The following is a 27,980-nucleotide window of genomic DNA, read 5'->3' as shown; positions in this document are numbered from 1 at the left end:
GTAATGTAAACAACCTTCCTGGTATGGATAACTTGAAGCCCTGGAAACCTTCTCAGCAGATGTTCAGCTCCATGCGCTACCAGTACCTGCACAGAAGCACCAGTCCTCATTGCTGGTCCCTGTCTGCCTTATCATAAAACACGCCTAGCTGTGCTTTTGCAACTTTTGGGAAGAGACAGGATTCCTTTTGGCTCTCCAGAATATTAATTTAATTTTTATTTGTGTTGATTTCATACTTTCCACACATGTAGTCAACTCCCTCCCACTGAAATGCACCTATTTAATCTGATTCAGCTGGTGTATGAAATGTGTGCATTGTGTGCCTGGTGCTGCGTGGGTTCACCGAGTTACGCTCTGCGTGCCAGTAATCCCGAGGGGAGCCGTGGCGTGATGAGCTCCTACCTGCCTGCTTCGGTGTGCGCACAGACAGAGGCACTTGATTGCTCCCGGCTCCCTGGCGAGACAGATTTCCGTCCTGTTCATCAGCTGGCAAGGGAGACTTTCTGCATGCTATTTGCCTGTCCAGCTCCTCCACAAACATGCACACACGTGTGTCCTCACACCTATGTAGCTGTGGCAGCACGCATGCTCAGCCGTGTGTGCACAGCCAGCCCCCGTGCAGAGCTGGCGCCTGCCCGTTGGCAGTTCACTACCCCCCTTGAATCCCCCTCTTCTCTGGGCTATATGTGGCATTTTGAAGCTCTGACAATCTGCTCCAAATGTTTTCCATATTTGTTCAGCCTCCTTGATTCAAATACCAGGAACAACTCAGCCAGCACAAAGCGAAGCTTTGGGGGGCAAAAAAACTCACACCCCCATCAGCGTGCGCACACAGACACGCACGTGAAAACCTAAAGTTCATCAGCATGGGAAAGGAGGAGGAGAAGAAAGCCCAGCACAGCACGTCCCTGAAAAACCAGAGCCAGATAGGGAAGGCACCCGAAGGGGAGAAAAGCACCGACTTGAGCAAGACGCAGGAGTCCGCGATGAAGAAGAAGAAGCAGAAGAAGACCAAGGGGGATCCCAAAGCTGGCCAGGAGGAGGAATCCCACACTTGTTGTGGCTGCCGTTTCCCGCTGCTGTTTGCTTTGTTGCAGCTGGCATTAGGCATCTCTGTAACAGTGCTGGGCTTCCTTATGGCAGGCATCAGTTCTTCTCTGCTAGTCAGAGACACTCCATATTGGGCTGGGATAATTGTAAGCATAAAGTCTGTTTCTCCATAAAGTGCCTTTGCCAACATTAATGCAAGCTGCATGATGCTCCACTTTAGACTAACCAACTGCATGCACAACACCATTTGAGTTATGCTAACTATAAATATTCCTGGGATTAAATGTCTGGGTATACTTTCCTGAGGAAACTGCTCCTGCAGAATAACACAACCTTTCGTATTCTTCCCTGCAATACCCAACAGACCTTAAATAAAATACAGGGTTGCTGTTCACTAGATGTATATATTAGCTTGTGCTTTGCAGTGAACTCCTGCCTGGTGATGCTGAAAGAAAATATGTTGGTTACTTACGCTGCCTTCCCTCTTTCCCCATCAAACCATAACAATTAGGTTTTAGAACTGAAAGCATAACTCTGTAACTCGCAACTTTTAGCTGAGCGTGTCGGTGATAGCGAAAGCAGAGCAATGGCTGTCTTTCGAGTTTCCTTGCTGTGCTGTGTTGAAGAACTGCTGCAATTTAACCCCCTTCCTGACCGCTGCTCCCCAACTTCTCCCCCAGCAGAGGGAGAGACCACGTGGGGCTGTGGGGAGGGGGACGGCACTGGTGGGTGAGTAACAGGGCAGGGAAAGGGACTCTGCTGTCCCAGGGCCCGCCGGCAGCACCGCCAAGTCATGCGCAGTTTTGAACGACACGCCAGCCTTGCCACATGGGCTGTCGGGGACAGAGTAAAGGGCAGGGTCCTGCTGGGCAGAAATAGGAGGCATTGGTGGTGGGGAAGCCCAGGCTGGTCCTCAGCACTGGCTGCCCCTGCAGAGGTGGGGAGGAGGTGCCGAGTCTTGGTGTCATGCACGGTGTGACTCTGCTCATCCCGTGTGCTCGGGGACATGCAGTTTGCCTGTGGAGAGACAGGGTTGGTGGTTATGAGCCTGGGATGTGACATGGATGTAATTTGCTCTGTAGGTTTTGTCCCTAGGCAGCAGGCTTCAGGAAAATATATACTGATGTGTTAACACTGTTTTGGGTGTTGTTAGACAGTAAGAACTCCCAGAAAATAAATTTGTGTTTAGGTTCTTATAGAAAAGATTTCTTGATGTGCTAAATAGCTATGGGAGCATTTCCCATAAATGTAATTCCTTGCTATCGGAGGGTTATCTGAACACCTGAACTGTTTGGGGTTTGCTGTATTAATCCTGCTGGGCGACCCTCCAAAGAGTGGAAGGAGAAGAGCCTGAGCTCCCAAAGGAAGAGTCATCTCACCTTTCTTGTTTCTCTTCTAACCGAAGAGGTATCTAACAGTTCAGTGATGTTTTGCAGGGCAAGAGCCTGCCCTTGCCTAGGAGGAGAACTTCCTCCTGGGTTTTTGACTGTTACAAGCTAGCCAGGGGGGAGTACAGATGATAAAATAGTGGCATGTGACATTTTCGCTCCTTTTGTTTATTTTGGGGATGTCAGAGTATGTCTTTTCCAGATAGCACTAGTAGTATCCTAGGTTTGAAACAGCTTTTTTGCTGGAAAAAGCTGGGGAAGGAGTGAGCTGGACTAAACTAGCACACAGACAGGGATATGAGAAAAAACATGGCAGCAGCCCCTGGCCCATGTGAATGTCATCAGTGTCCAAACAGCATCCAAGACAACCACATATGCCTGATCTCCTTCAGGGAGGCCTGGAACTCCACCAGAGTCACTACTTTCTGAAAACAGAGCTCCAATGGCTCTTGTTTTCAGCAGCAGCTGCCAGCAGTAGTGACATTTAGATGCCCACATGAGGCAAAGTTCAGTTGCTTGCAGAGTTCCCCCCTGAAAATCAGGCAAAACTCACCATGTGAGTTCCTGAGCTAATCCTCAACTCAAAGCAAAACTCAGCTCTCAGCCATGGTGGTCACCTTCCGCACTCACCATCCAGCCAGGATAAACCCGGGGGGAGCACAGCTCCGGGGACTGTGCTGGCTGGGGGGGTCAGGGCTTCATTTTGCTTCATGTTACAGGGTGCCCCAGCTATCGGCATGGCCGGGGCACCCTGCGGGCTGCAGGTAGGGACCCCTGGGGAGGGGTTACCGTACCTACAGTCTGAGTCAGACAGTGACTCTCACCTTGGGAACTCTGGTGGGATGTTGAGCCACCAGCACATTCAAATGCAGTTTGATTCCTCCCTGGCTCAAAATGGCTTTTGGTGATCCCCTGTTTTGCCCTCAGAGTGATGGCCGGACCATGCACTGGGGGCAAGTGGCCAGGCAGGCTCCTGGGGTACCACACTCCTCTCCTGCACCCTCAACCCAAAGCAGAAGGGAAAGAGAGATCTGGTGTCAGCAGAGAAGGTGGTAAAAGGGAAACCGGTGCTAGAAAGGAGAGGCTGAGGTGGTGGTGCAGCCCCGGAGCCTCCCAGCAAGAGAGTGCATGTGGAGCATTGGCCATGGCTGATGCACCATGGGGCAAAATGCAGGCGGTACAGACAATGCTGCATTTACTCTGTTCCTGTGCTGTGATGCCTCCGTGGAGGTACTTGGTGCCCAGTGAGACATTGGACAGAGATGGCTGGTAGCTGCGGAGCTGGAGTTTCTGGGTGTGCGGGTCACAGGGTGCTGCTGGTGAGCTGTGGCAGGGAGCGTGCTGAGGACTGGCCTCTGGAGAGCTGAGGTGAAACTGGTCCATGAAGGAGGACTCTTGGCTAGGACATCTTCTTGTGTGTGGACTGGATGTCCTATGGCTGGCTCTGGGGCTGCTATGGGAGGTTGCATGTAGGGCGTGTAGGCAGGGGATAGATGACCCACGTGCTGCTTGAGAGCAAACCTCACGGCAGGAAACGACTTCCCAAAACTTATTAATTTGCACAAAAAATGAGCAACAGAACAGAAAGATGTGGTGTAAAATACCAAAACATATTTGTTTTAGTAGCATCCCACTCAAGTGCTCTCTTTAAAGGACTTGATTAGTATTCAGAATCCAGAACTTAAAAAATCTATTATCGAGACCTTTTTAGCAACATTAGAGATAATGGGTGAAGCTCATTCCTAGTGTTACTCCTTTGGAATTACACCAGGGCTGGATTTGACCCCACGGCTGTTAATGCAGGATGACAGGAAAATGAAGGAAAATTGCTAATGTGTTAAATAGGCCCTGATTGATTGAAAGATTATTTTTTTTTCTTCTTTATTAGTGGCAAAATGGTGACACTATTCCTTGCCGAAAATCAAGTGCTTTAGCACATTACCATGAATGAAAAGGAACTTATTTAGAGAAGAAGCTAGAATAAAATGCTACCGAGGAAAACCATGCAAGGCAGGCCGAATTAAACTGGTTCAAAACTTGACCACCTAGGTTTGTGAGGATAGAACAGGCCAGGGACTAGGTTCACCATCTTGTGGAATAAACGTGGCCAGTGATCTGCTGACGAGGAGTGGAGGAGGTGCCCAGCACTGAATGGGTTCCCTGCAAGGGCTGCCTGGCACCGTCCCTTCCCTCCTGCAGCTCCTGCAGAAGGAAATGATACAGCTTGCATTGTATCAGAAGTGTTTCACCCCATGAAAACCACTTAAAACCTGCTAGTCTGAAACGCATTTCTTCTGAAATCTGTGGGCATTAGTCAGAAACCAAAGGAAAGGTTTATGGACAGAAACCACAGAATCTGCATGATTTACCACTTCTGCTTCAGGTTCAGCAAACTAGTCCCTGTAAAATGCCTCTGCCACGTTGCTAGGGACAGGCAAATAAATGCAATTAAACACAGTGAGGATGGCATTTGTTTCACCTACTATTTATTATTCTAAAATAATACATATAAATGTAGCCCTTTACAGAAAAGTTGTCCAGGTCTGAAGCAGCTGCCTGTCTCCTCTGTGAGACCTGTCCCAAGCACCTGAAACTGCTGGCTGGACCATCCTGGCACCTTCCTGAGCCTGGACAAACTTCACAAGTCCACCCAGGAGTGCAGGGCTTTCTTTTTTTTCTGTGCTTTGCCTCTGACCTGCTGTGTAGCCTTTGGGCGAGTTACTTAACCTTGCTAAGACTTTGTTATTTCCCCTGTAAAGTGGGGTTAATAATGGCTATCCGTCACCCCTTGCTTTGAGATCATTGGATGAAAAGTGTTGCAGAAACAGTAGATATTAATGGTATCCTTTTCATTCTTTTTCATTAGCTCATGGCCTTTTGACACCCAGAAGAAGAAACGATGTTATTTCTCCTTGAAAAATCCGCTCTTAGATTATTTCCACTGTGATCAAAAGTAGAGAGTATCAGAGTTTTCACAGGCAAGCTCCCTTTTTGCAGACTCAGGCAGTTAAGAAAGTTACAGAAATGCTCATCAGAAATTATTATCCAGGGTGTTTATTATTTCTGTCAGAAAGTTATTTAAAATCCATATATATGTATGGATGTACATAAAATTGGGATTTTAAAAAAATCTGTTTCTCAAGCAGCTCGAGGCAGCAATCATGGCTCCAGCTGTCCTTTATCTTATTGCAAAAAGTGTCTCAAAAGATCTGCCGTGGGCCAGGCTCCCAGATCAGGAGCGCTGACACTTCTCCTTGCTCAGGCCCTTCAGAGCCACATCTCCCCGGGGGTTTTCCCAGATCAGAGGGTCCCTGAGCTTTACCCAAGGGGTAGCTATGGTTCGTTGCTTTTTAGCATCTGTGTTCAAGCATTGGTTTCTCTGCCGTGGTGGAGTGAGGCTGATGTGGGGTTTTGTGGTGCAAAAAAGCAGGCAGACTTTTAACTGAAAAAGCAGTTTAATTATTCTTCATTTACCTGAAGTCAGAAAAGTTTATGTCTATTTAATTTTTCATACCTTTTTTTAAAGAAATCTTAAAAAAAATAAACCAAAAACTTCACCAAAGGAAATTAATTATTTTATTGGAGTGTCTCACAGGCAAGGACAGATGAGACAAATCCCACAATGGCTGGAAAAGCCAGCTGTGAGGGACAGTTTGCAGGAGACAATGGGCGAGAGAGAGCGTGTTGCATGGCAGCATCAGGGAATGGTGCAAGACAGCCTGGGCTGGTGCAGCAGTGTGGCCAGCTTTCATGCTTCAAAGACCTTTCTATGCTTAGTACAACGCGGGTAGCAAACAGCCAGGACTGTCTCCCAACGCTGCGTATCCCTATCAGATGCTGATAATTGAGGTGTTTGTTTAATTGATGTACTTCTGCATGAAAGCCTGACTCAGATGGCAGGTCCTGCCACTGACTCAGCATGTGCTTGTGGGCTGGTTAACCTGAGTGCCAAAATCAATAGTGGTGCCTGTCACAGGCAGTGCTGACCCAGCATCTGCCTCTTTAGGTTGTCAGGGTTTGCGTCGCTTTGGGGCTGGAAGGGCAGGAAGGCAGTGTGACAAGCGCCCTGCACCCAGCACCCCGTTTGGCTTGTGCAGCTCTTGGCGAAGTCACTCCAGCATCCCCAGTACCCAGGGAAGCGGCAAGACCCCTGAACTTAAGCTGAACTTTTGAAATGGTAGAAGGTGGCAACAGGGAGAGGCCAGGGGATGTGTTTTTCATCCTGAAAACGGGTACAACAATAGCGATGTGTATAACTGTGTCATGGTTTAACTGAAACCAGGACAAACTCTTAAGGGAAGCTTTGAGAACATTGTGAGATGGATGCTGAAAGGATGAAGCATCATATACAGACATCTGGGGAAAAAAGGATGGTACCATGCTATAAAATGATACAAATTAGAAACTGAGGCTAAATGTGTCCTGATGATTAGCTGGGGTTGGTTAGACCTGTGCTGTCTGGACCAGAAGGGATTTGCTGTACCTCAGCTGTTCCTATAATGTAGGTGGTTTCCCTGGCTCAGTGTAACAAAGCTGTTCAAGGGCCACGTTGTGTCTGACAGTTTCCCCACAGATGAGGCTCTGTGGATGTTTGCACCTAAAAGCCTTTTGCAGAGGGTCTATCACATGATAAAATGAAGCAGACCTGTATGGGTAAACCCCCGTCAGCCTCCTTGCATTTCGCTTTCCAGATCCTCCCACCTGCTGGATATACCATTTTTTCCATGAGGCCAAACACTCTGGCTGCACGTTGGTGGCCCTGCCAAACATCAGACAACCACTTTACGCATGAGGCAACCTTTTTATCTTCCTAGAGAGGGTCAATAATTGGGAAGCTTCCCCAGCTAGAGCGAGAGGCAACCGAACCCCTTCCATATTGATATGGGGAATGATTGACTATTTAAAAAACTCTGAAATATGTTCTCTTTTAAAGCCTGAAAGGAGACACTTTCTTGTTAGCCCTGGCCCCTTGCTGGTCTTTTTTTTTTGTTGTTGCTTTTGACACCTTTTCCTGCAGCAATTGTGGAGGTGGCTTTCAGTCAGGCTTTACCTCCTATACAGCCTTGCTGGGTTTTTAACTTTTACTTGTTATTAGGGAAACCGATTTCAATTTTTAATAAAAGGTGACACTCAAAAACTGGTGCCATCAAAGCAGTTAATGGAAATTATAGCCATGCAGGCATCCATTTTTTATACAAGCTAGCTTCAATTAGCCATGGGCAAACATCAAAAGGCTTGAGGGAGGACTGCCTTCAAGAAGAGCTCCCAAGTTTAGGTATTTAATTGAAGTATGTGAAACTGTGGACGGTATGCAACGAGGCACACTGCATTAAATATGCTATGGCAAGGTTTCCAGTGCTTGTTTATAGGCATATACCTATGTAGAACCAGAGCTGTATTCTTCAGAGCCCTCTGCCATTAAAACTTACCATTTCCTAAGGGTAACTGTGCACTGATGCCTCATTAACTGAAATCCATACTTTTATTTTAAACAGGGATAAAGTGGAAAACTTTGATGGGAAAAAATGTTGAAATGTTCTGAAAGAACAGTTTGAGAAGGTGTCTGCACACCAGAGGTCTGTGTGATGCGTGGTCAAGTGCTGATCTCAGCCTGGACACCTCTGTGGTTTAACTCGCTGGTCTAGCTACAGCCTCAAGGGCAAAGAGGGAGGACATCAGAGTTCCTGGCTGGATTACGTTTGTGCAGAAAGCCTAGATAAGATTTGGAGAGGGAGATTGTTCAAACAGGTTTCCTCAGCCTAGGTACCCTTATGACTATAGAGATGATGGATTTCCATAGCTTCACAGTCACAGACACATTTCAAACCATGAGTCATGTTCATACAGTACTCTCAGTACCATCCTGCACTTCTCATGTTGCAAATCACTGCTGGCTCTGGGAACTTTTAGATTTTTTTTTTGTTTTTTGGTACCCTCAGCTGTTTGATCACCCAGCACCGTATTTCTGACTTAACAGCAGTAATGGGCTGCAGCTGCAGCTCCTGGCTTTGTAAGTGATGGCAGTCTTTGCAGTGCTTTGTTGCTGTGGGAATTTAATCTTACCATAGCACAAGTGACCAATTTCACTGCTGAGCAACTGACCTAAACAGCAAAGATCGTTACAGAAAAATATGATTTAATTGGATTATGAATGTTCTTGCAGGGGGTTGATGACTTCACAGAATTTAGAAGAAAGTTGAGCATCTGTCACAGTGTGTTATTGCACGGCTTGAAGGGACCCATAGTAAAGACATCACTTATTTTGTAGGTGGGACAGGGATGGTCAGATATTATGGGGTTTATGGCTGTTAAGAGAATGATTTCCTAGACGATGTTGTCCTTTGCCTGCAACCACAATATACATGTTTACCATTATTATTACAGCTATTATTTCTGGAAGTAATTTATATGCAACTAGACTGTCCCTAAATCTAACAAAAAATCTATAAGGAGAAAAAACCATTATGACATAATACCTCTGTGTGACAGATTGGCTTCTTTCACATGTGGTAGTGAGAGCCAGGCTGACCTGAGGGTGATGAAAGCTAGAAGTGAAAGTTGCCTGTAGCACCCATTTTCATTGTAGTTTTCTCAAACCTCATAAAGCGAATGAACATCAGCGTTGCTGGCTGCAACATCCTGTACAGATGTCTGGCATCAGAGGATCAGAGGTGATCCTAGTTCCTAATGGCAAAGCCAACAGGAACATGCTCTTTCTTGCATTAAAGTCTGCGTCCAGTGGGAGTGTTAAATTTGGTGGATAACATGGCTTCTCTGAAGGCATGGAAGGCAGCTAAACCTTTCTGACAAGGTGGGTGAGCTGTCAAGCCAAGTATTGCCTCCCAGGGCAAGGCAGAGACCTCAGAATTAACTAGAAGAGAGAATTTCTTTACTCTCGTCCCTACGAACAGAAACATCCATAGTGTCTTGAAGTGTGCAACTATAAAATAACTTTTCCATAATGGAAATCTCTTCCTAATTCTGTTAATAGTAGTTTTCCCCCAGAAGTCTGAAAGTTTACATTCTTACCAAGAAGGAAGAGTTCAACTGTGGGTTTTAGCAATGCTGTGTGGCATTGCACTGAGAGTATTTGAGAGGTACCGTCTTCCAACAAGTTTGCTTTCTGCCCCTAAAGGTTGTTGCAGGAAGTTCTTGCTAACAAGCCTGCACATAAAGAGCAGAGGATCTATAGTGTATCTTTGCAAATGTTTGCAGCATTTGCTTTGTTCTGAGGAGAAGATCCAAGATGCTACTTTGAACCAGATTTTTGACTCCTTCCTTCATTTCTTGGTGAATGTTTCCAGCTCTCCTGTTTTACCAGCCTCACGTGCCAGGGTTTCCAAGGTGTTCTGGGTACGAAGCACTTTCCTGGAGAAAATCACCTATTCTGTAGCAACGCTGGGGCTAAAACCGTAGCAATAACAAAAGAAAAAACAGTTTCAAAAGTATACAAGGGAGAGATGCAGACATATTAGAGCAATCTGTGGTTTTGAATTCTGTTGAAAGAAATCAAACCACATTAATATGTCAGTGTGCAAAGATAATGAATGCAAACCACAGCAAAAATTTATGCCCTATGTGATCGTATTTCCCCCAATTATGTACATTACATAACCATCTTCATCACTGCCATATGGTGTCCTTGTGCCACTTATATGCCTTGTGCTTAGCTCGTGCAGGACCAGACATGGTTGCACTGCAGGGAGGTAAGGATGGGGAAAGCAGCTCCTTTGCCCTGACCCTCGCGGTCTTTGCTGGGTGGCGATGTCTGTGGGCTTTGTCCAAATGCCCTTCTGCATTGCCACCTCTGTTCCTGTCAGAGATGATCAGCCTGTTTTTCTCACCTGTGACACTTTTAAGAAGTGTAGTAAGTTTAGTGGAAAGGACAGAGTTGGCTGGTGCAGGAGGATGCCGGCGCTGTGCTGGGCAGGGTGTCAGCCCACCATGCCTCGGTGACAGCTGGAGCTCTTCAGCACAACAACACTGGCTAAAGTAAAGCTGATAGTGAGAGATTTTGGGTACATAAAGCTGGAGATCAATCTTCTTTACTGCTCAGTTTCTGGTTTTGAGATGATGGAAATATGTAAAGGCATGATCCTTGCAAGTGCTGAATGTGCATTGCGGTATGGTGTCAGTCTTACCGTTGAAGCATCTGTTTTGCAGCAGTGTGTGAGGCTCCAGCCTGTGAGAAACACCCAGTTGTGCTAACCTGTGTGTGCGTACAGAGAGTGGTGGTTTGCCAAAATTCTGAAGGGCCAAGGACTGCATGCTGGATCTCTGTGGGTGCAGGGATCCTCCCAGGAAAATCAGCTGCGACCCACTCCCAAATGCAGTTGGGATCAGGTTCCCTTCCTGACGAAATCTGTAGGAACTGAATTCAGATCTCATGACAACAGGCTCTAGCTCTCTTTAGGGTGGGGGCAACCCCGAAAATGCCTACTTTTGTTTTGATTGTGGTTTAAAACCCCAATAATTCTTAAGTTACTTTTCAGCTCTGAGAGGTTCCTGCCCGATAGAAGGAAGGCCTACAGCTTCCCACAAAAAAGAAATAATATCAAAACTTTTCCACAGGATAAACTTGAAAGTTTTTCAGCCAGCTCTAGTAAACAGCTGTTTTCCCTGGGTTGTGAACTGGGGGATTCCACAGGGTATGCTGTAACTAAAATTAAATCTGTACCCTTCCTAAATACTTCTGTATCACATTCTAGTCTTTTTCTAGACAGCACTTTTCTAAATTTAAATTCTTTCCTTGGTTAACCTTTCACGTCACTAGCTATTCAGCAAAGGGTGTGTTAGTCCATCTGTAAAACTTTGAAATAGGATCTTGAAATAAACTTGGGTTGAAATTTCCTCAGCATAGAAATGCATACTTCTAGATTTCCAGATAACAGTTGCAAGAGCTGATCTAATTAACCGCTATTCTGCAGCTCTTAGGGAATCTATTTTATTTGTATAACAAATGCATACCGATTGGTGGCAAGCAAGTGCTAAAGCAAGTTCAATTGCATTTTATGTTGTGTACTTAGTCAATAAGGCATTGGAAACGTATGCTTCACGCTGGGATATTGCAGTGGCTACTGAAGAACTAGGACGCAGGATTACCTAATGCTACTTAGCAATCAGCATCAACAGCATCTGTAACGTGCCTGCAGCTGTCTTAGTCACTTAGCGGGTCCTAACAAATATTTACCAGAGGATTTTTATAGTTATTCTATTACACTTCACAGGTATAATTCAAAATGGATCTATTAATAATGTATAAAATAGGAGCATAAAGCTGTTTTCTACACTTTGGTTTGCTCCAATGAGTGAATTTACCTTTAAAGAACCGAAATGTAAAAAATATATGGGTCATAATTCTCAGCAGTATTATTTTTACCATCACTTACAAAAATACACATCTCTAGTTTAAAAAAAATGTTGGTGTGTTGTTACAAAAGAAATACTTAAGCCTTCTCAAATATCCTTGCCAAGACTTGCCGGAATCCTGACCCAGTGTAATCTTTTATAAATACCTCTCTACAAATGTGCCTCTTCAAGTATCCCTGAGTATATTATTTAAATCCCAGAGGAACTTTAGAAAGTGCGTGCAGGAATGGAAATCCTTTTAAACGACAGTCTTTTGTATGGGAAGCTTTCTGAAGAGGGAGGTCTGATCCTGCCACATTGAAAGCCAGCAGGGTTTTTGCAGAAGTTGTACGAGGCACTTGATGGTAAAGAGTAAATTCCACCGTTGGTATCTGACTCTGCCCTAGGAAATGAATGCAGCTCTGTCAGCTGTCTGTGGGGAAACGGGAATGGGAATGGGAGACCAGGCACAGTCCCATGATATCTCATGGGAGTAACCTGGAGGCAAACGTAGCCCTCAGTTCACGCAAGTGTAAATGCCTGCTAGTGTAGCTGAAGCAAAGCAAATTTGATTTATTGCTCATAACAAGATCCATCAGCACCAGATCCTGAGAATACTTAGGTCTAGCTTTGACATGAGCAGCCCTTTGATTTTACATGAATTTGGGGATGTAATGTTAAATAAGTGTATTTAAGACTTTTTTTGGGGGGTTGTTTTTTTTTCTTTTTTGTTCTCGCTGCAGGTTCTTTCCTTCAGCCACTGCTGCTACTGGGGGTATTTATCATTTGGATATTACTAGAGATATGATCTCCTTAAGATTTAGGTTTTATGGGCATGTTAATTGAATTAAAAGATTAATATACAGTGCAAGGGACCAAGGACACAGGCGATTAATCCTGAGAAATAAAACATGGTTGAGTCACACAGAAGCACTATAGGGCAAAAAAACCCCCAGCACTGAAGGACCTTTGACAAGAAAGGTTGTTTTTTCCCCCGACAACCCTGTCAGCTATGGCTGTCAACAATAAAAAGAAGAAAACAAATAAATTGGAGGCCATGTGTAAGTCATAGGACCAGAATATAAATACACATGACATGGAAAGGAGTAAATAATACTGACGCTTTCTTTAGAAATGTTCTCAGGCAATACTTCCTATTCATGTCCTACTGAAATGACATGAAATAAAACTTCATGGGAAAAAGTGTTATTAATCACACAGGTTGTTGATGGGCATGACTATCCGTGTGTGGAGCAGCATTCTTCCTTTACAGGGTGGCTGTCTAGTGCCTTACACCAATACTGCAGATACAAAGAAAAGTTTGGTATTTTATGCATCAGATCACAGAAGAAGAGTGTTGAACCAGTGCTGTCTAAAAGGGCAGCTAGGCAATTTTCACTGCAGGCCAAGCACTCCCCTAGAGAGCTGGAAATCTGGATGTGAACAGCACTGAGCACAGCCAGAGCATGCAGCAAGCAGGCGAGGACGGGACGGTGAAGGAGCCCTGCACTCCTGCAGGCATCTCTGCAGCACAGTCCCAGCCCTAATCAAAGGCAACTGGCACCTGGGTCCGGCCCCAGAGGGCAAATCCTGCTGCTTTCCCAAAGCAGCAAGCCTCAAATTAATGAGAAGTCTTCAACCCTCCCAAGTAAAACGAGAAGGGGGGAAAAAACCACTGATTCTAGCAGTAGTTACTGAGAATTTAACAGCTATTGTTTATAATCAAGATGCTCCTAGCAAGGAGGCCAAGACTTGCTGCTGGTCCTGTGTGAAGAAGACAAGACCTTTGAAAGCACACTGGCTGATCTCAGCTAAGGTCTACATTAAGGCTTACCACACCTGGACCTTTTTTAAAGGTGTGTTATGAAGTGCCATTTACAAACACATGCATCCCATCCACTCACCTGTTTTTTCAGGGCAACCCAAATCATGCACGGATTCTTCCAAGCGTAGCTTCAGCCGCTGGCAATGCCCTCTTCTTCTATAGGTGCAGTCCAGACTCCCTGGGTGCCCTGACCCAGACCCAGCGGCCCCATGGTGGCACAGGGAGCCCTCACTGGGCACCTGGGGACATGGCTTCTCTTGTCCAGGCAGGGGGAAAGCTGCCAAAAAGCAGCAGTCCAGGTGCAGAGCTGCTGCTCCTGTGTCCTCCTGTTAGGTCCGCTCATTGGTCCTCCAAAAACCTGGGAGAGGAAGGCACTTGACCGGTGTGCATAACACCATGGGGGGACCCAGAGAACACTGCTTAAAAAAGGAATGTGTGTTTACTGGGCTCGCTCCTCAGAGCAGGATCTTCCCTCTTTACATGGTTGGAAAATGCCTACCAGTGAATATCTGCTCCTGCAAGTAATTCTCAATCTTCAGAATTAATAACAGACAGCTAAATGAATAATAAAGTGCATAAATAATTCTCCATTACTGTTAACCTTCAGCAATTACTGCCACAGGGCTAAAACACAGTCTCAGATTGGAGGGGAGATGTCATCTTTGGTAAGGTGTCCATTCTAGGAGAGGTTGAAAGCCTGTGCTGCTTCGTATCCAGCGGCAGCTATGGTTAATGGTTTACAACCTGCACTGGTGACATAAAACCCCTGTCAGCACCCAGTGGTACATAGGATGGTGCTCCTTGGGCTTGCAAGCCCAACTTCATAAGCCTTCTGCTCCTTTTTGATCGTTAGTTACATGGACAAAAACTTGAAACACTTCCTAGAGGCTATCACTGGGATGTGTCTTTGTAGGTAAGTTTTTTGTGAGTCTCTGAATAAGTTTTTTGTGCCTCGGTATCTGTAAAGTGAAGGTTAAAGCTCTTCCCTCCTCAGAAGTGCATTCACACATACAAGGGTCTTACATGCATGGCTGTAGCCCCTACCCAGACAACCTCACTTACACGCTGCTCCTTGAGTTATGATCCTGCTAACGCAGAAAGGTGTTTTGGCTTGAAAAAAAAATATTTTTGTGGGTTTTGTTTGTTTGTTATTTTTTTTTTTTTTTTAACTTTGACACAATTTACTTCTCTTCCCTTGCAGGTCTGTGTTGTGTCCTTAGTGGGATTTGTTATGCTTTGTATTTCGTACCAACCTGACGAGAAGACGTGTGTGCAGTTCACAGTAAAGGTACTTCGACTTTTTTAAATTTCTTTTTCTTCTCATGTCATTAAATATAATAAGAAAAGTTGATACTGGGGATATTTTTAAGACCACATGAAAAGAAGTGAAAATGCACCTGAAATGCAAGAATGGTTTTCTGATATTTTCCAGGCAGCTAAGGAAGAAACTGTAGCCTGTAAAGGGGAAATTCAGATAACAAATATTTCAAATCAGAACATGATACAACTTTATTTGCCATGTTTTAAGACTATCAAAGACATTCAGACTGACAAAGCTGGAATAATTTGGGACATGTTCAGTGAAAGATAGAGGGTTACTGATTAAGTAGAGGTATTCAGAGAGGGCTGGGTAAGAAGTAGGGTGACATAAAATGGGTCCACTTAAATCAAGTTTTAATTTTTAATGTGATCTAAGAAGCATCTCAGCATCTTCCCAGCAGTTTTGCTCCTCGCCATGAAATAAGAAACAGCACGGCCACAGGTAAATTAAAAACTGTGGCTGGAAATCTCTACCTGCCCGCCTCCATGGCTGGGGAGAGAGAGGCTGTACCTGAGCGCTGGCAGCCGTGTCTCAGCGCACGGTGCCTTGTGTCAGGGCCAGGCAATAGTGGACATGGGAAAGTGTTAGCAAACCATGGGAACAAGCATTCTTCCACGAAACAAATCCCTTTCCAAACATTGCAAGAGTAGTGCAGAAACCATGCATGATGCCCCGCCTCAGTCCCCAAAACTGTGCTCCATTGACACTGGTGAGTGACGAGAAAAGAAAGGCTGAGAACACTTGTTCCAGATGGGGCATATTTAACACCATTTTTCTGGGCTGGTTTTCCTTATTATTGTAATTTTCAGGGCTCTTAATATTTTACAGACACATAATAACCAAGGAAAATACCGACGCAAGCAACACGAAATAACAGTGATTATTAACTGAGAAAGGCAGAAGGAAATCAAATGCAAGGAACAGCTTTTTGAAACCTAGCATTCATCCTCCCTCAGATATTAGACCCCGGTGTGTCTTTAGTGCCTCTCTCAAGCTTCTCCTGTATTTACATAAAGAAAGGCAGAAGAACAATTGTTCCTGCCCTTTGATTGGCTTCACATTCTTGCCCCATCACCTTTATACCCACAAGTAAGCGTTACAGCTGCCCAGGGAGCTGCTGGGCTGGGCGGGATCTGCCACGCCAAGCTTTTTATTGCTTGCCCTGCAGCATTAAATTGAACTTGGCATCCAAGCAGGAAGGGAGTCATCCCTCGTGGTGGGAATGGCATGTCAGGCTGGACAGCCCAGATGTTTCTGCCACCCTTAGCAACACCACCCACCCTGGCAGTGAGGAGCATGAGCCATTACTCCTGCAAGAAAATAAACATTTTTAAAGTGCTCCGCAGGCCATGTAAAATGGGTCATTCCTCATTACCTGGCAGAGTTAGAACTAAAGTCTCCATTGAAAGACTTCTGGTTCAGTCAATAGCCCATGTACTGTTGCCTTCACAAAGCACCCACCTCCCCCAAATCCACCTTCCCACCGTTTTCTGTTGCACCATACCACAAAATTCCATCCTCCATCATTCACAAGCTGCTCACTTCTGTCCCACATTCCCACATCCCCACTGTGAGCTGTTATCCCACAGTGCCCCCCACCCCCCTGTCACTCCCCCCCTCCCCCGTCACTGCTCCTCCAGACAAACAGCTTCTGGCTTCAGGGCACATACCTATTTTAAACAAAGTAGGAGCTAAGAGTCTCCTCCAGAGCTTTGATCTAACAGGTCTCATCTAAATCTCCAAGTATCACTTCTCAGATCTTCAAATGTCTGAACCAAACAATGAACATTAGCTGTTTGGTGACAAGGCTGAGGATGCAAAATTACAGTCACGAGACAAACCCAAGCAACTTGGGTCATTCTCTGCTCCGCCTGATGCTTCATCCAGCACCAGGTTTAGCCCTATCTGTTGGGACAGCCCTGACTGTCCTCCTGGACACTTGCTCCCCAGTCCAGGCCCTGTCCTCGCACTGGTGGCTATTGCCCACCGAGGTTGCACGTGGCTGCTGAGCACCATCCTACATGAAAATCCTGGCTGGGCTTTCCCAGAGCACAGTAAGCCATCCAAGATCCCTTGTGTAACCCAAGAGTCACTTGGAGAGGAGGACCACACACACAGAGGCCTCGGGGGGTTTGGGGAACCCCTGAGGTGATCCTAGATCCTATGACCACTGTGAATGACTCCCTCGTGGTGGGAAATGGGAGGAGACCTTTGCAGTCCTCTTTGCCTTCCTCCCTCTCGACAGCTGCTTCTTTCATTTCATACTTGCGTGAGTCCTGGATCCTGTTAAAAAAGGAGATGTTAGAACTGCTTTCGGTAGAAGTCCTTTCCTGAGACTATTGCAGGCATCTGCATCACCCTGTGCATCCATGAGAAAGGGAGACCACCACCCAAAGTGAGGATGGCTTTGCCCCTCAGGGGGACAACAGTGGGTCCCAGGCTAAATTTCTGCCCCTGCCCCAGCTCTGCACCTGCAGGAGGCATACCCTGCAGCATGGCAGAGCAGCATGCCCACTGTTACACGTGTGTTTAAAAGGGCAGATCCTCTTCCCTTGGCAAAAAAAAAATGACCACACAGGAAAATCTTGAGGTCTCCTGTGGACTTCCAGGGCTATTAATTGACAGATCACTGTGGTGCTCATCACAGCATCTCCCACGGTAGCATGACACCCTCCACTCCTGCCCAGCCAGCACCAGCAGCCCACACCGTGGTACACACCACAGTTCCTGTTCCCTGCACAGGCCTGCACCCGAGCCACCACCGCCTCCAAAAGGGGTCCCCTGGATCCACGTCTGCAAACCTTTCTGGTTTCACCTCTGATAACTGTTGGAAGCCTTTTCCACGAGGAATTCAATCCATCTTAGGTTATTTGTTTTCTTCTTGGCATGGAGCAAAACTAGTGCCAGTAAACACTGCTAAAATGTTTCTTCCCCATATGAGGAATCTGAAGGAGGATGAGCTGCCAGGCTCTGACCTCATCATATGCTGTCTCTCCTCGCTTCCCTTTTCTCCTTCTACTTAAGCAGCTATTGCAGTGCGTAGCTCTCTGAGGCTGTTAAAAAACAGCTTTCCAGTGGCAAGTTCTGGTTCCCGGGCAGAGCTCACTACGCAGTTGTATTTGTGATGTTGAAGTTGCCTCCAGGTCTGGCATGTGATTAATCTGCAGATGGGATCTCAACACTTGCTGTCTTGTGCTCCCTCACAAGCAGTATTTGCATTTGCCTCACCTTTGATATTTGGAAAATTGTTCATTTTCAGTGGCTTGCAGAGAGATTCCTCTGCAAACATCTTGTGAGAATAATAAGCTATTTGGAAATTGCCCTATGTCCCCACACATCTCTGTTCACCTCTGAGGCTTGCTGTAAGAGCTGCCCGTGTATTTGGACTCTGAGATTTCCTTCCCTTTAGGTACATAACAGGCAAATTCTTGTTTACTGTACCTGGAGTGTAACTTAGGTTGTGGATTTAATGCTATTTTGTCCTGACTTTGGATAGAAGTTGGCAGCTAAATAAAATACATACCAAGGGAGAACCAGGCACATCGTGCAGTCTTGGCTTAATATCTCATTTATTAGGGAGGCCTGATTCTGTCTTCTGCTGGTCTGAATCCAGGGACCTGCAGCCAGTTCACTGGGACTTCTACATTGCAGAACAACTTTCATCCCTCAAAGAGGAACAGTCATCAACGTTTGCCCATTTTCCGTTTTTCCCATCAAATACATTTGCACCATCTTTTCAAGTAATGCCATCGACATGAATTACCACATTTTTGTTTGGAGGAGACCCATCAGTCAGTAGCACTCCGTTTTCTGTGCACTTTATATGAGGAGGTGTCCCCGTTTTCCAACTTCACCTTTCCCTTGGACCTTTACCTTGAAAGCTGTGGGGGTAAAGTAATTGCATTTAATAAGAGCCACCCTCATTTTGAAGCTGCCCTTGGTTTAAGGCTGCAAGGGAAGTCATTAAATTTAATAGTAGCCAAGTCTTGGAAACTAAGATCTTGCTGTAAGAATTCGGTCATACGGGGGAGAAAATGCATATAGTGTTTTAAGATCCGCAATAAGCCCGAAGACTTTTTTCAGGCTGGCAACTGAATAGAAAGATTGATTCACACTGTAGATATAAGACAAATACACCAGGAGTGTGAATTTTATCAAGACATTCATACTTGGAGTTTCAAGGTCATAAAAAATGCTTTTATATTGATAGTTTGCTTGCAGTATTGAGGTTAAGGGAGAGAGAGAGAGAAAGAGAGAAGCTGCTGTTTAAAATAACAGATTCCCAACCACGCCATGTGTCTGACAGATAAGATGCCAAGAAAAATAAATGTTTTTACAGTGCTGAACAGAACTAAAAATGCTATTTTGGCTAAACACAGAATATGATTTTAATATACATTCACACATATTTTGTATGCAGCACAGCCACTGCCAGTTCCAGCTATCGAAAGCAAGGGAGGTCCATATGCTGTGGTACCCAAAGGTCTCAGGTGCAGCTTGGAGTGACAAAGGCTCTGAGTTGCTGCCAGTTCCCATGTGTTTGTGGGGTGGACCCTGTATAACTACCCTTGATAAAAGCCACCCTATTTTAAAGCTGCTACTGGTGTAAGGAGCAGTGGGGTGACAAGCAGACCCTTGTCCTTCTCATGTCATAACACTGAAAAATGAAAGCTGCTCACTGCTCTTTTGTGCCTTTGAAAGGCTTCTCCTCCATGTTTCTGGGGCAAGTTTTGGAAGGAGATTGAGCACAGCATGTGCTTTCTCATGGAGATTTGCATTCCCTCTCCACAGTAGGACCTAGGAAGCGAAGCAGGCTGGCTGCATTCGCAGGGCCACAAGCAGGAGATCAGCCACCTCACTGCCTGATTTGCAAGTATAAAACAGATCTGTTTGGGCATGCAAACCAAGAGCCGGGAATAACATACGAGCAAAGTTTCAAAAACACCTACTTCTCAGCACAGCCTGGGATAAGATGTCAGCCCAAGCCTCAGTCTGCTGAGCTCTGCTTCAAGGCAACTGCAATAGTTTCTCTCAGCTGATGACTGTAAGTCTAGCCAATGCAGGTACAACAGTAGAAGATGCTCCCTCCCTCCATATAAAACTTCTGGCTGTACAGGGACACCAATTTCCTGGTGCTCTCATCAAGTCTCAGAATTGTAAGGCAATACTCATATAAAATATGCAAGGTAGAATTACTAGTTCTTGAGATGACCTGCTGGACTTTGCATCGCAAGGGAGTTAGAGTTGTCTTGCAATTTTTTAAGCTCACAATATCCAGATGGTACACTGAATGCATGCATTCCCTGCAAAGTACATGTGCATGCATTCATTCTGTGTTCCTCATTCTCTGTGTAGCTGGAAAAAGAGTGGGTTCTTTATTCTCTTTCTTTTTTTTTTTTTTTTTTCTTTCTTTCAGCTAATGTATTTTCTCCTGAGTGCCCTGGGTTTGGTTGCCTGTGTTTTGGCCGTGGCTTTTGCTGCACACCATTATTTGCAGATGACCAAATTTACCTGTGATACCATACTTGAGTCCTGCCAGTGCAAACTGGACACTGCAGACCCCCTCGGCAGGACCTTTGTCTACCAGGATGCAGCCGACTGCGGCAGCCTCACCGGCATGCTCAACCTGTACTTACTTCTGCAGATGGTTCTCAATCTGATTGCAGCCCTGGTGTGTCTTTCAGCATGCTTCGTGATGTGGAAACACAGATACCAGGTCTTCTATGTGGGCGTTCGGTTCTACCCTTTAACTACTACCAACTGCCAGCAACAGAAAGTATAGGGTCTGGGCTGGCGGGGGTGGGTGGGGGTGTAGCCAGGGAATGGAAAATATCAGCGTACTGCCACCATAGATACCATGGATGGATGGGCGTTTATAAGGTTTTTGACAAGGAAGAACATTTATACAGCTTTAACGAATATATTTTTCAGCCATTTAAAGAGCATTTCATATGGCTACTCTTGCAAAAGGTCTCTTGTGAGATTATGTAGAGGTTGCAAAGTCCTAAAGATGCAGCTGTACAAATGCTCACCAAAGAGGATCTTTAATAGCCATAGACAAAATAAGAGCTTAAAAAATCATCGGGAACTCGTGTGCAGGGCTACAGCCATTAAGAAATAGGGTTCATTTCCCTCACCGGTAGGTATCTGTTCTTGCCTTCAGAGAAGCTATACTGATTTCTGCCAGGCAAGGATCTGGTCCAAACGGCTTAAGTATAATTATGCTGATCATGCTTAGGGAATATATTGTCTCTCAGATGCTCTGGGTATAATCCACGCTAACTTGATGGGGATTTACCATATGGAAAAGTAATAAGGGAGGTTAAGACCTCTTCTGATACAGGTTGAGACCAACAGCAAAGTGAATGTATTGATGACTGCCGTATAAAATATATATAAGGCTTTTCAGAGTGACTAATGATATAGGTTACCTAATCCAATTACTAAGAAAAAACAATATGAGTGTGCTGACTAATGGTGATTTGGTGGGCCCTGCTTGAGACCCCAGACAGATTTCTGAAGTGTGAGTGCTCAGCACTTTGTGAGAAAAGACCAATTTAAGAAACCTTGAGTTGCACTCTTAAAGCGGAGGACCCTAAATCACCAGTCACATTGAAAGCGATGTTGACATTGCTGTAATTGCAGGCTCCCAAACCCGGCGTCTAGCCAGTTCCACCAATTATACTCCAAGCACAAAAGGCCAAATGCATTTTTGGTGTAACTTCTCCGAAGACAATCAGCCTTACACACCAGCAGTGGAGTTGGGCCAACAGCCCTGAAAGATATATCCCTGCAACAATGAATGTTTCTGAAATGGGGTGGAGAGAGGGAAGCAAGAAGAGACTGCCAGTCTCCCAAAGACATCGTTTATAATGATGAGGGCAAAAGAACAACGATTTCTTAATAAGCAGTATGGAATGACAAATGTCATTCAAACAGTGCTTTTTCACCCTGAAAGTGTGGCTCTGGAAGTGCTTTACATCTTATTAGCCTTATACCAAGACAAGTACATAGGTTTGTCCCTCAAACTGTCATTTCCACTTGCACAGCATGGACTTCTAAATGCAGCATTTTGCACTGCCTGATGGTACATGTCTGTGCAAGGGCAAGGCAGCTGGTGCTCACGCCCTGCCATGACTAGGGATTTCCCAATCCTGGCCAGAGCAAGGGTGTCTCTGAGGTGGGGTGGAGCAGTCACATGCCAGTAAAAAACGTGCCATAATCATTAGCAAGGAGGAAGCAAATAAAATTTCTATAAGGCTTCGAAGAAGCAAAAACTTTCTGTTTCTGCAGCAAAAACAGCTACCAGGAAGTCAAAAAAACCCAGTCTGGCAAAAAGCTAGTTGTCTAAGTAGCTCTAATCCTACCCAAAAACTGTCTTCCATATGGTGATCACCCATCATCCCAGGGCTAGACCAGCATACCTCCAAGGTCAGAAGATCACAGCATAGTTGAGTCTCCTGTGGTCCACCTAGAGCACTGCTTGGTGTACATGCTCAAGACGTAGCATCACCAAGGTGCTCCTTGCTAAGCTGCAAAGTAAGTAGCTTCAGAAAAAGAAGGTTTTTGAGACCAGCTTCCAAATGGCCTTTTTTATGCACCTAAAAATAACAGTAACTAGTAAGCATGGCTTTGAAGGGTGCCTGTTTGCTTGCCTATGTGTAGCCACCCATCCAAAGCCCTAAGCCTGGCTCCCAGGCATGCTCAGAGCAATTGGAGACAGCAGTGGAGTGTGCAGGTGAGCTGGCCATGGAAACCCGGCCGTGGGTATCGGCAGGGCTGTCCGTGTGGTGGCAGGAACCAGCCCGGCCCCCCCAGCTCCAGCAGGGCAGCTGCAAGCAGCACTGGTGGACCTGTTCCAGGGCCACCCTCCTGTATGAGATGGATACGTGGGGGTGCCTCTCACCTGTTGCTTGTACTCAGGTGTTGATTTTTCCCCCAATCCTTCACACAATGCCAGCTGTGCTCTCTGGGGAAGCCTAGGGAAGAGGATACAGCTTCCTCCCACCTATGTGACCCTTGCTGTGCCTGCCTCTCCCTCTGGCCAAAAATGCAGCTCTCCTCTCCGCAAAGAAGATGACGAGAAACAGGAATGGGATTGAGGGGAGCCAGAGTGGCTGCTCAGCTTTGGGATTTCCTTCTGCTCTCTCCAGACGCTGAGCCCCGATGGCTGGTGAAGCAAGAGCAAGGCTCTGCTGGCAGAGCAGGACATGCTCCCCACCCTGCCCTTTCCTAAATGTCCTTGTTCAGAAGCTGACTCGTCTGCAGTGCTCTAGCTCTGGCAGCAGTGAGCTGGTGTGGGAGACGGCTGGCTGGCCCTGACAGAGCAGCATTTCCACCAGAGCCAGGCTTTTGTCTCCTTAATCCTTTGACCTCCCTCTCACCCACATGTTTTCATTCCCAGTCTCCCGTCACCTCCCAGGTGCTGGGCTCCCAGAGGCCACCCCTATTAGATGGGCTGGGCTCGCGTTGCATGGCCTCTGCCTACTCACCCTGAGCTTAAATTTGCTGGGACTCCTCTAGAGCATGACAGACGGCGGTGATGATCACAGAGTCGCTGCAAATGCCTTCAGCGTGGCAAGGGGGAAGAGAAGGGAGATCTGGATGAGAGAGCCTGTTCTGCTTGGCAGGCTGTGCACCCCCGTACCAGCACACCCTCCGCTTCCAGCCACCACCACCAAGCTCACTACACTAATCAGCCCATTGCAGTTTAACACTTTGCTCTGGAAGAAGGCAATATTAATCATATATTCTGTTGGTATTTTAATGCTTAATGAATAAATATGGGGTATTTTGATCTAGCAAAGACTAACTTCTGTATTATCTCTTTATATATCTCAAGAGCATAAAATGAAAACAGGTGAGATGGGGAAACGGACACGGTAGCTTTTGGAACCAGTTTCCCCCTGGGTATGGTTTTACAACATGTATTATGCTCAGATCAATAATTTCAGAAAGCACTAATTAAAGGTTTTTCACCTCCCACAGCATATTCAGGCAGCTCCCAGCCTTTTCCTGGTGTCAGAGTCCACACGGACTGCACCAGGAGAAAGGCTGGGACTAAAAGGCTTGGAAAGGACAGAGGCCTTGAAGAAAAAAACATTTTATTAAAGTCTGGAAATTTATTCTCTGGGTGAATTCCACAGGAGGGGGTAGAATTAAACTGCTATGGGCACACAGAATTTGTGAAGGACTCGATGTAATTTACTCTCACAAACCCAGGTGTGATTCTTATTTGTACCCTGGCCACTTTACACTGTTTTCCCAGTGTAAAGGGGTTGTAAAGATAGCATCAATCATTTTTACACCCACTTTATGGCAATTTTATACAGCTAAAAGGGCCCTTTGTGTAAATGAGAACTCAAGCCCTAGAGAATTTAATAGAGAGGAGATCCTTTCTATAGACTGCGCTAGACCCTCTAATAGGGTCTATTACTGGGGTATAACTCTCTGCTGGATTTTATAGCTTAGCTTAAAGATCATCAGTCTCGATTAAATTTAGTTCTGTGAAACTTTTCCAAAGGCCGTAACCCTCTGGTGACATACCTGCTCCTCCACCCCGAACACACGCAGGCAGTGGTGGTGTTGCATGGGTAACTGCTTGTTTTTTAAAAGGCAAAGCAGCAGCTACCACTTTCCTCTGGCTCTGAGGCATTCTGATGTTGTGCTATGCAAATACTGGAGCGACAATAACAGCAACGAAAAGGGAACCGAGACACAGTGCCTTACATGGAGCCAAAATGTCACATTCTCAACCCCATCAGGCACGGAGGTGGCACCCGTTCCTGGTGGGGGTGCTGCGCTTTGTGCCCTTCTGCCCTCCTGCAGCTGCTGGAAGGACAGGGGCGGGTGGGCAGTGGGGAAGTGGTGCCGTGTCCTGGCCCCTCGCTGGGGCTGCCACCAGCCCACTCCTCCTGCCACCACCTTCACGTGATGGCCATCTGCGCCTTGCCGGCCTGGCCAGCTCTGCGTGGGCACCGCTTGGAGCTTTGCCTAAAAAACAGCTCTGCACAAGAGTGCTGGAAACTGTAATTGACTCACAGGACTAGTTCTTTTTTTTTTTTCTTCATGCTGCCAGCCAGTGCAATATTTGCTTTGGGGGCCTTTCAAAACAGAAAGCACGCTGCTAGCGTGTGAGAGAAGCTGCAGTTCAGGTCCTCTATATTTAGAAAGCCAGGATGTCATACCTCCCCTTGAAATTTTCATAGTCCCCTGCACCCCACCCACCCACACAAGTACACATGCTTGCGTCTGGAAAATGTTTTTCGGTCTTAGCAAAGGGTGTTGGCTTAGGGGGGATTCAAGGGAGGTGCAGAGGAACAACAGCAGCTCAGTCCTGAGTGTGAAGCTCAAAGCCTCCTTAAGGCACCGGGCAGCACGGCAGGCAGCGGGGACCCAACGCTCCCAGCCAGGCTGGGGCAGCTGAAGTCAAGGATCTCTCCTGCTGTCAGCCTGTAACGTAAATCCCAAGGCAGGACAGCAGGACCAAGTTTTTCTGAGACGTATGCAAGCCCGCTGCCGTGTCACGTCAGGCAGCGCTGTACCTTCAGCTGACAACATCTTCCTGAGCTTATTTTTAGGTGGCTGCCTGTGGATTGTAGCACCTGTAGCAACAGTTCCGAGAAGATGCAGTTTGGTGCTAGCTCATCTCAGGTCTCTGCAGTACCCCTCCCAGGGATTTTTGCTTTCTGCTCTGCTGCTGCCTCCTGTAATCACTGGCTGGTAACATTTATCCTCTGCTAAACTGGCTCCGTAGTCAAATATTATAAATGATGATTGCATCTACAAAGACAGGAGTATATTTCTCTTTTGGTTTTGGTACCTGATTTCCATGCCTTTGTCCAAGCAGTTGAAAGGCTCATCTAAACTTCAGACTTGTTGGGGGTAGGTGGGTGGGATTTCTTTTTTCTTTTCTTTTTTTTTTTTTTTTAAAGAAGATACGGGCAATGTATTTCCCTCAGGGATGCATTTGTTATCATAATGCGTTCCCACTCCGCAAAGCCATCTGTGCATTAAAGTGTAGCCATTAAGGCCTGGTGGCTGACTGCAGCGAGGGCATGGAGGGGAGACCCGCCGCGGCTCACAAATGACTCCCTGCTTCACCCGGCTGTACCCAGGTATTCCTGCCTGGGATGGGCATCCAAGAGCCAGCCGCTGAACACAAGTGGGAGCCCAACCTGAGCCGAGAGAATAGTTTGCAGAGGGTGATTTGGATGCACGCCTCTCCTTCAGTCAGATGTATTGTGAATGATAAGCGCTGGGCTTGACCTCGAGGTATGGGAGAGATGGAGAGTGACACTGATGAAGGCAGCCCTCAGTAAGAGCCCTAATTGTCCTGGAAATGAGATATTTGTGCAAGGCAGGTTTTTAACCCCATTTCACTCTCTCTGGCTGTGTAAAGAGAACTGGGACTTTTACGGGCCCAAAGATGACTGAAGAGAGATTTCTTCTTACTTCAGTGTGGGATTTCTCTTTCATCAAAACTATGATGAGAGGAAGCCTTTGCCTGATCTGTCTTCCATTGGGCTGGTTGGGAGCATCATTGCTGGAGCCAGAGCTGCACAGATGCATCTTTTTGGGGACATTTTCTTTCACCTCCACAGCTCCCAGTGCTGGCACAGGGAGGGCAGGGGCAGCTGGTGGCCCAGATCCATAACGCGCCTGAGTCAACCGAGCCCTGTGGCTATCCCCATTTATACTGACTATACTTGTCACCAGGGAGTTGGTGGGATAGTTTAGGGAAAAATCATGATGGAAGAACAGAAAACAGACATTTACACTTTCCCTTCCACCTTGTGAATCCAAGCAGGTGGGCAGCACGCACAGGAGGGGAATCAAGGGAAGCTGATGGAAAAGTGAAAGCCTCCTGTCTTAATTCACTGCCCCAAGCCTGCTAACACACTGAGAAACAGTGAAACAGGACAGAAGAAAGCCACCATAAATCAGGCACTCTAAAGGCTTTCAGTTTTCATGATCCAGACTGGTGTTACGTCAGGAACGTGAAAAAGAGTATATTTGTACGGGCTCTTCCCTGCTGGGCCAAGTCTCCCAAACACCAGAGCACTGCATCAGATGGGGACCCAGCCAGCCAGGCTTTTTGCTGATGGACTTTGCTGTCGCCACAGGAATTAAATTTTGTAACCTAACTGGGCTGAAGGGTGGGGAAGGGCAGTTTGCGGGCTGTACTCATATATCCATATATACTCTGTTAAGGCTACTGTTTTCAGATTCAGCATTTTTTCTTGCATACAAAAGGAAATGCTAGGATCTTGGCTTGCAAAAATCTGTGCTCCTGAATTAACAGGAGTTGCACCTCCACTTTATTTCTAATAAAACTTTTCTCACTTGCCTCACCCAGGTTTCAGTGTTTCTCTTGCTTCTTCATTTTCCGAAGAGGCAGGACTTTTCCCTGCACATCCTCCACCAACCCTGAAAAAAGACACTGGGTCTGTGGGCTGCGTGTGAGCAGCCCCTACTTAGCCAGGGCAGGGGAGGCACAGTTAGCCAGGGCAGAGGAGGCACAATTTGCAAACTGGCTTGAGAGACTTCTCCTGAGTTCTCCTCCAAACCTGCTGCAGTCACTGATTACGCTATTGTTTGTAGCAAAATGTCAAAAAATCACAGAGCGCCAGTGCCTGAAAATCACACAGTCTAAATGCCTCATAATAGGCGACAAGTGGATTTCATTAGCTGAAGCGGCGTGTGTGGCTGTTGCATGGTGGGAACAGGCAGGCACTGCCCCGCGCTTCTTGCGCAGGCCCTGCTACCACTAAAATCCCTGGAAATTTCACCTGTACAAGGGAAAATTCGGGACCTGCAGGCAGCTGCCAGGGACCCGGCTGTGCTCTGGAGTTGTTGCACTGAGCCAGGGCAGCATGTGGGAGCAGTGGGATCACTGGGCACCGAGGGTGACCCACATCCTTGAGGAAACAGACCCATTTTGAAGGGTCTGCAGGTAGCAACGTGCCATGCCCACCCATGGGTGAACCTGTGCTGTTCAGGCATGGATAGCAAGGCTCTGTGTCCCTACATCGGTGTGTATACACAC

At 46.4% G+C, this 27,980-nt stretch overlaps 1 protein-coding gene and 1 long non-coding RNA gene across 2 annotated transcripts; one reads left to right on the top strand and one right to left on the bottom strand.

Annotated features, from left to right (window-relative positions):
* On the top strand, positions 1-27,285 carry SSPN (sarcospan). The gene is made up of 3 exons (XM_080392336.1): positions 1-1,196; positions 14,813-14,899; positions 20,349-27,285. The coding sequence occupies exons 1-3, from the start codon at positions 867-869 to the stop codon at positions 20,712-20,714; spliced, it is 783 nt and encodes a 260-aa protein (XP_080248462.1). The 5' UTR covers positions 1-866; the 3' UTR covers positions 20,715-27,285.
* On the bottom strand, positions 15,279-22,433 carry LOC308065833. Its single transcript, XR_013928937.1, has 2 exons — positions 22,357-22,433; positions 15,279-18,813 (listed from the first exon to the last, which is right to left on the bottom strand). It is a non-coding gene; the product is annotated as an uncharacterized lncRNA (long non-coding RNA).
* Positions 27,286-27,980: the final 695 nt, after the last annotated feature.

The sequence above is a fragment of the Falco punctatus genome, assembly GCF_963210335.1.
Source record: "Falco punctatus genome assembly, chromosome: 6".
In the NCBI taxonomy this organism is placed as follows: Eukaryota; Metazoa; Chordata; class Aves; order Falconiformes; family Falconidae; genus Falco; species Falco punctatus.
The sequence above is the reverse complement of the archived record's forward strand: the minus strand, read 5'-3'. Positions and strand labels throughout refer to the sequence as shown.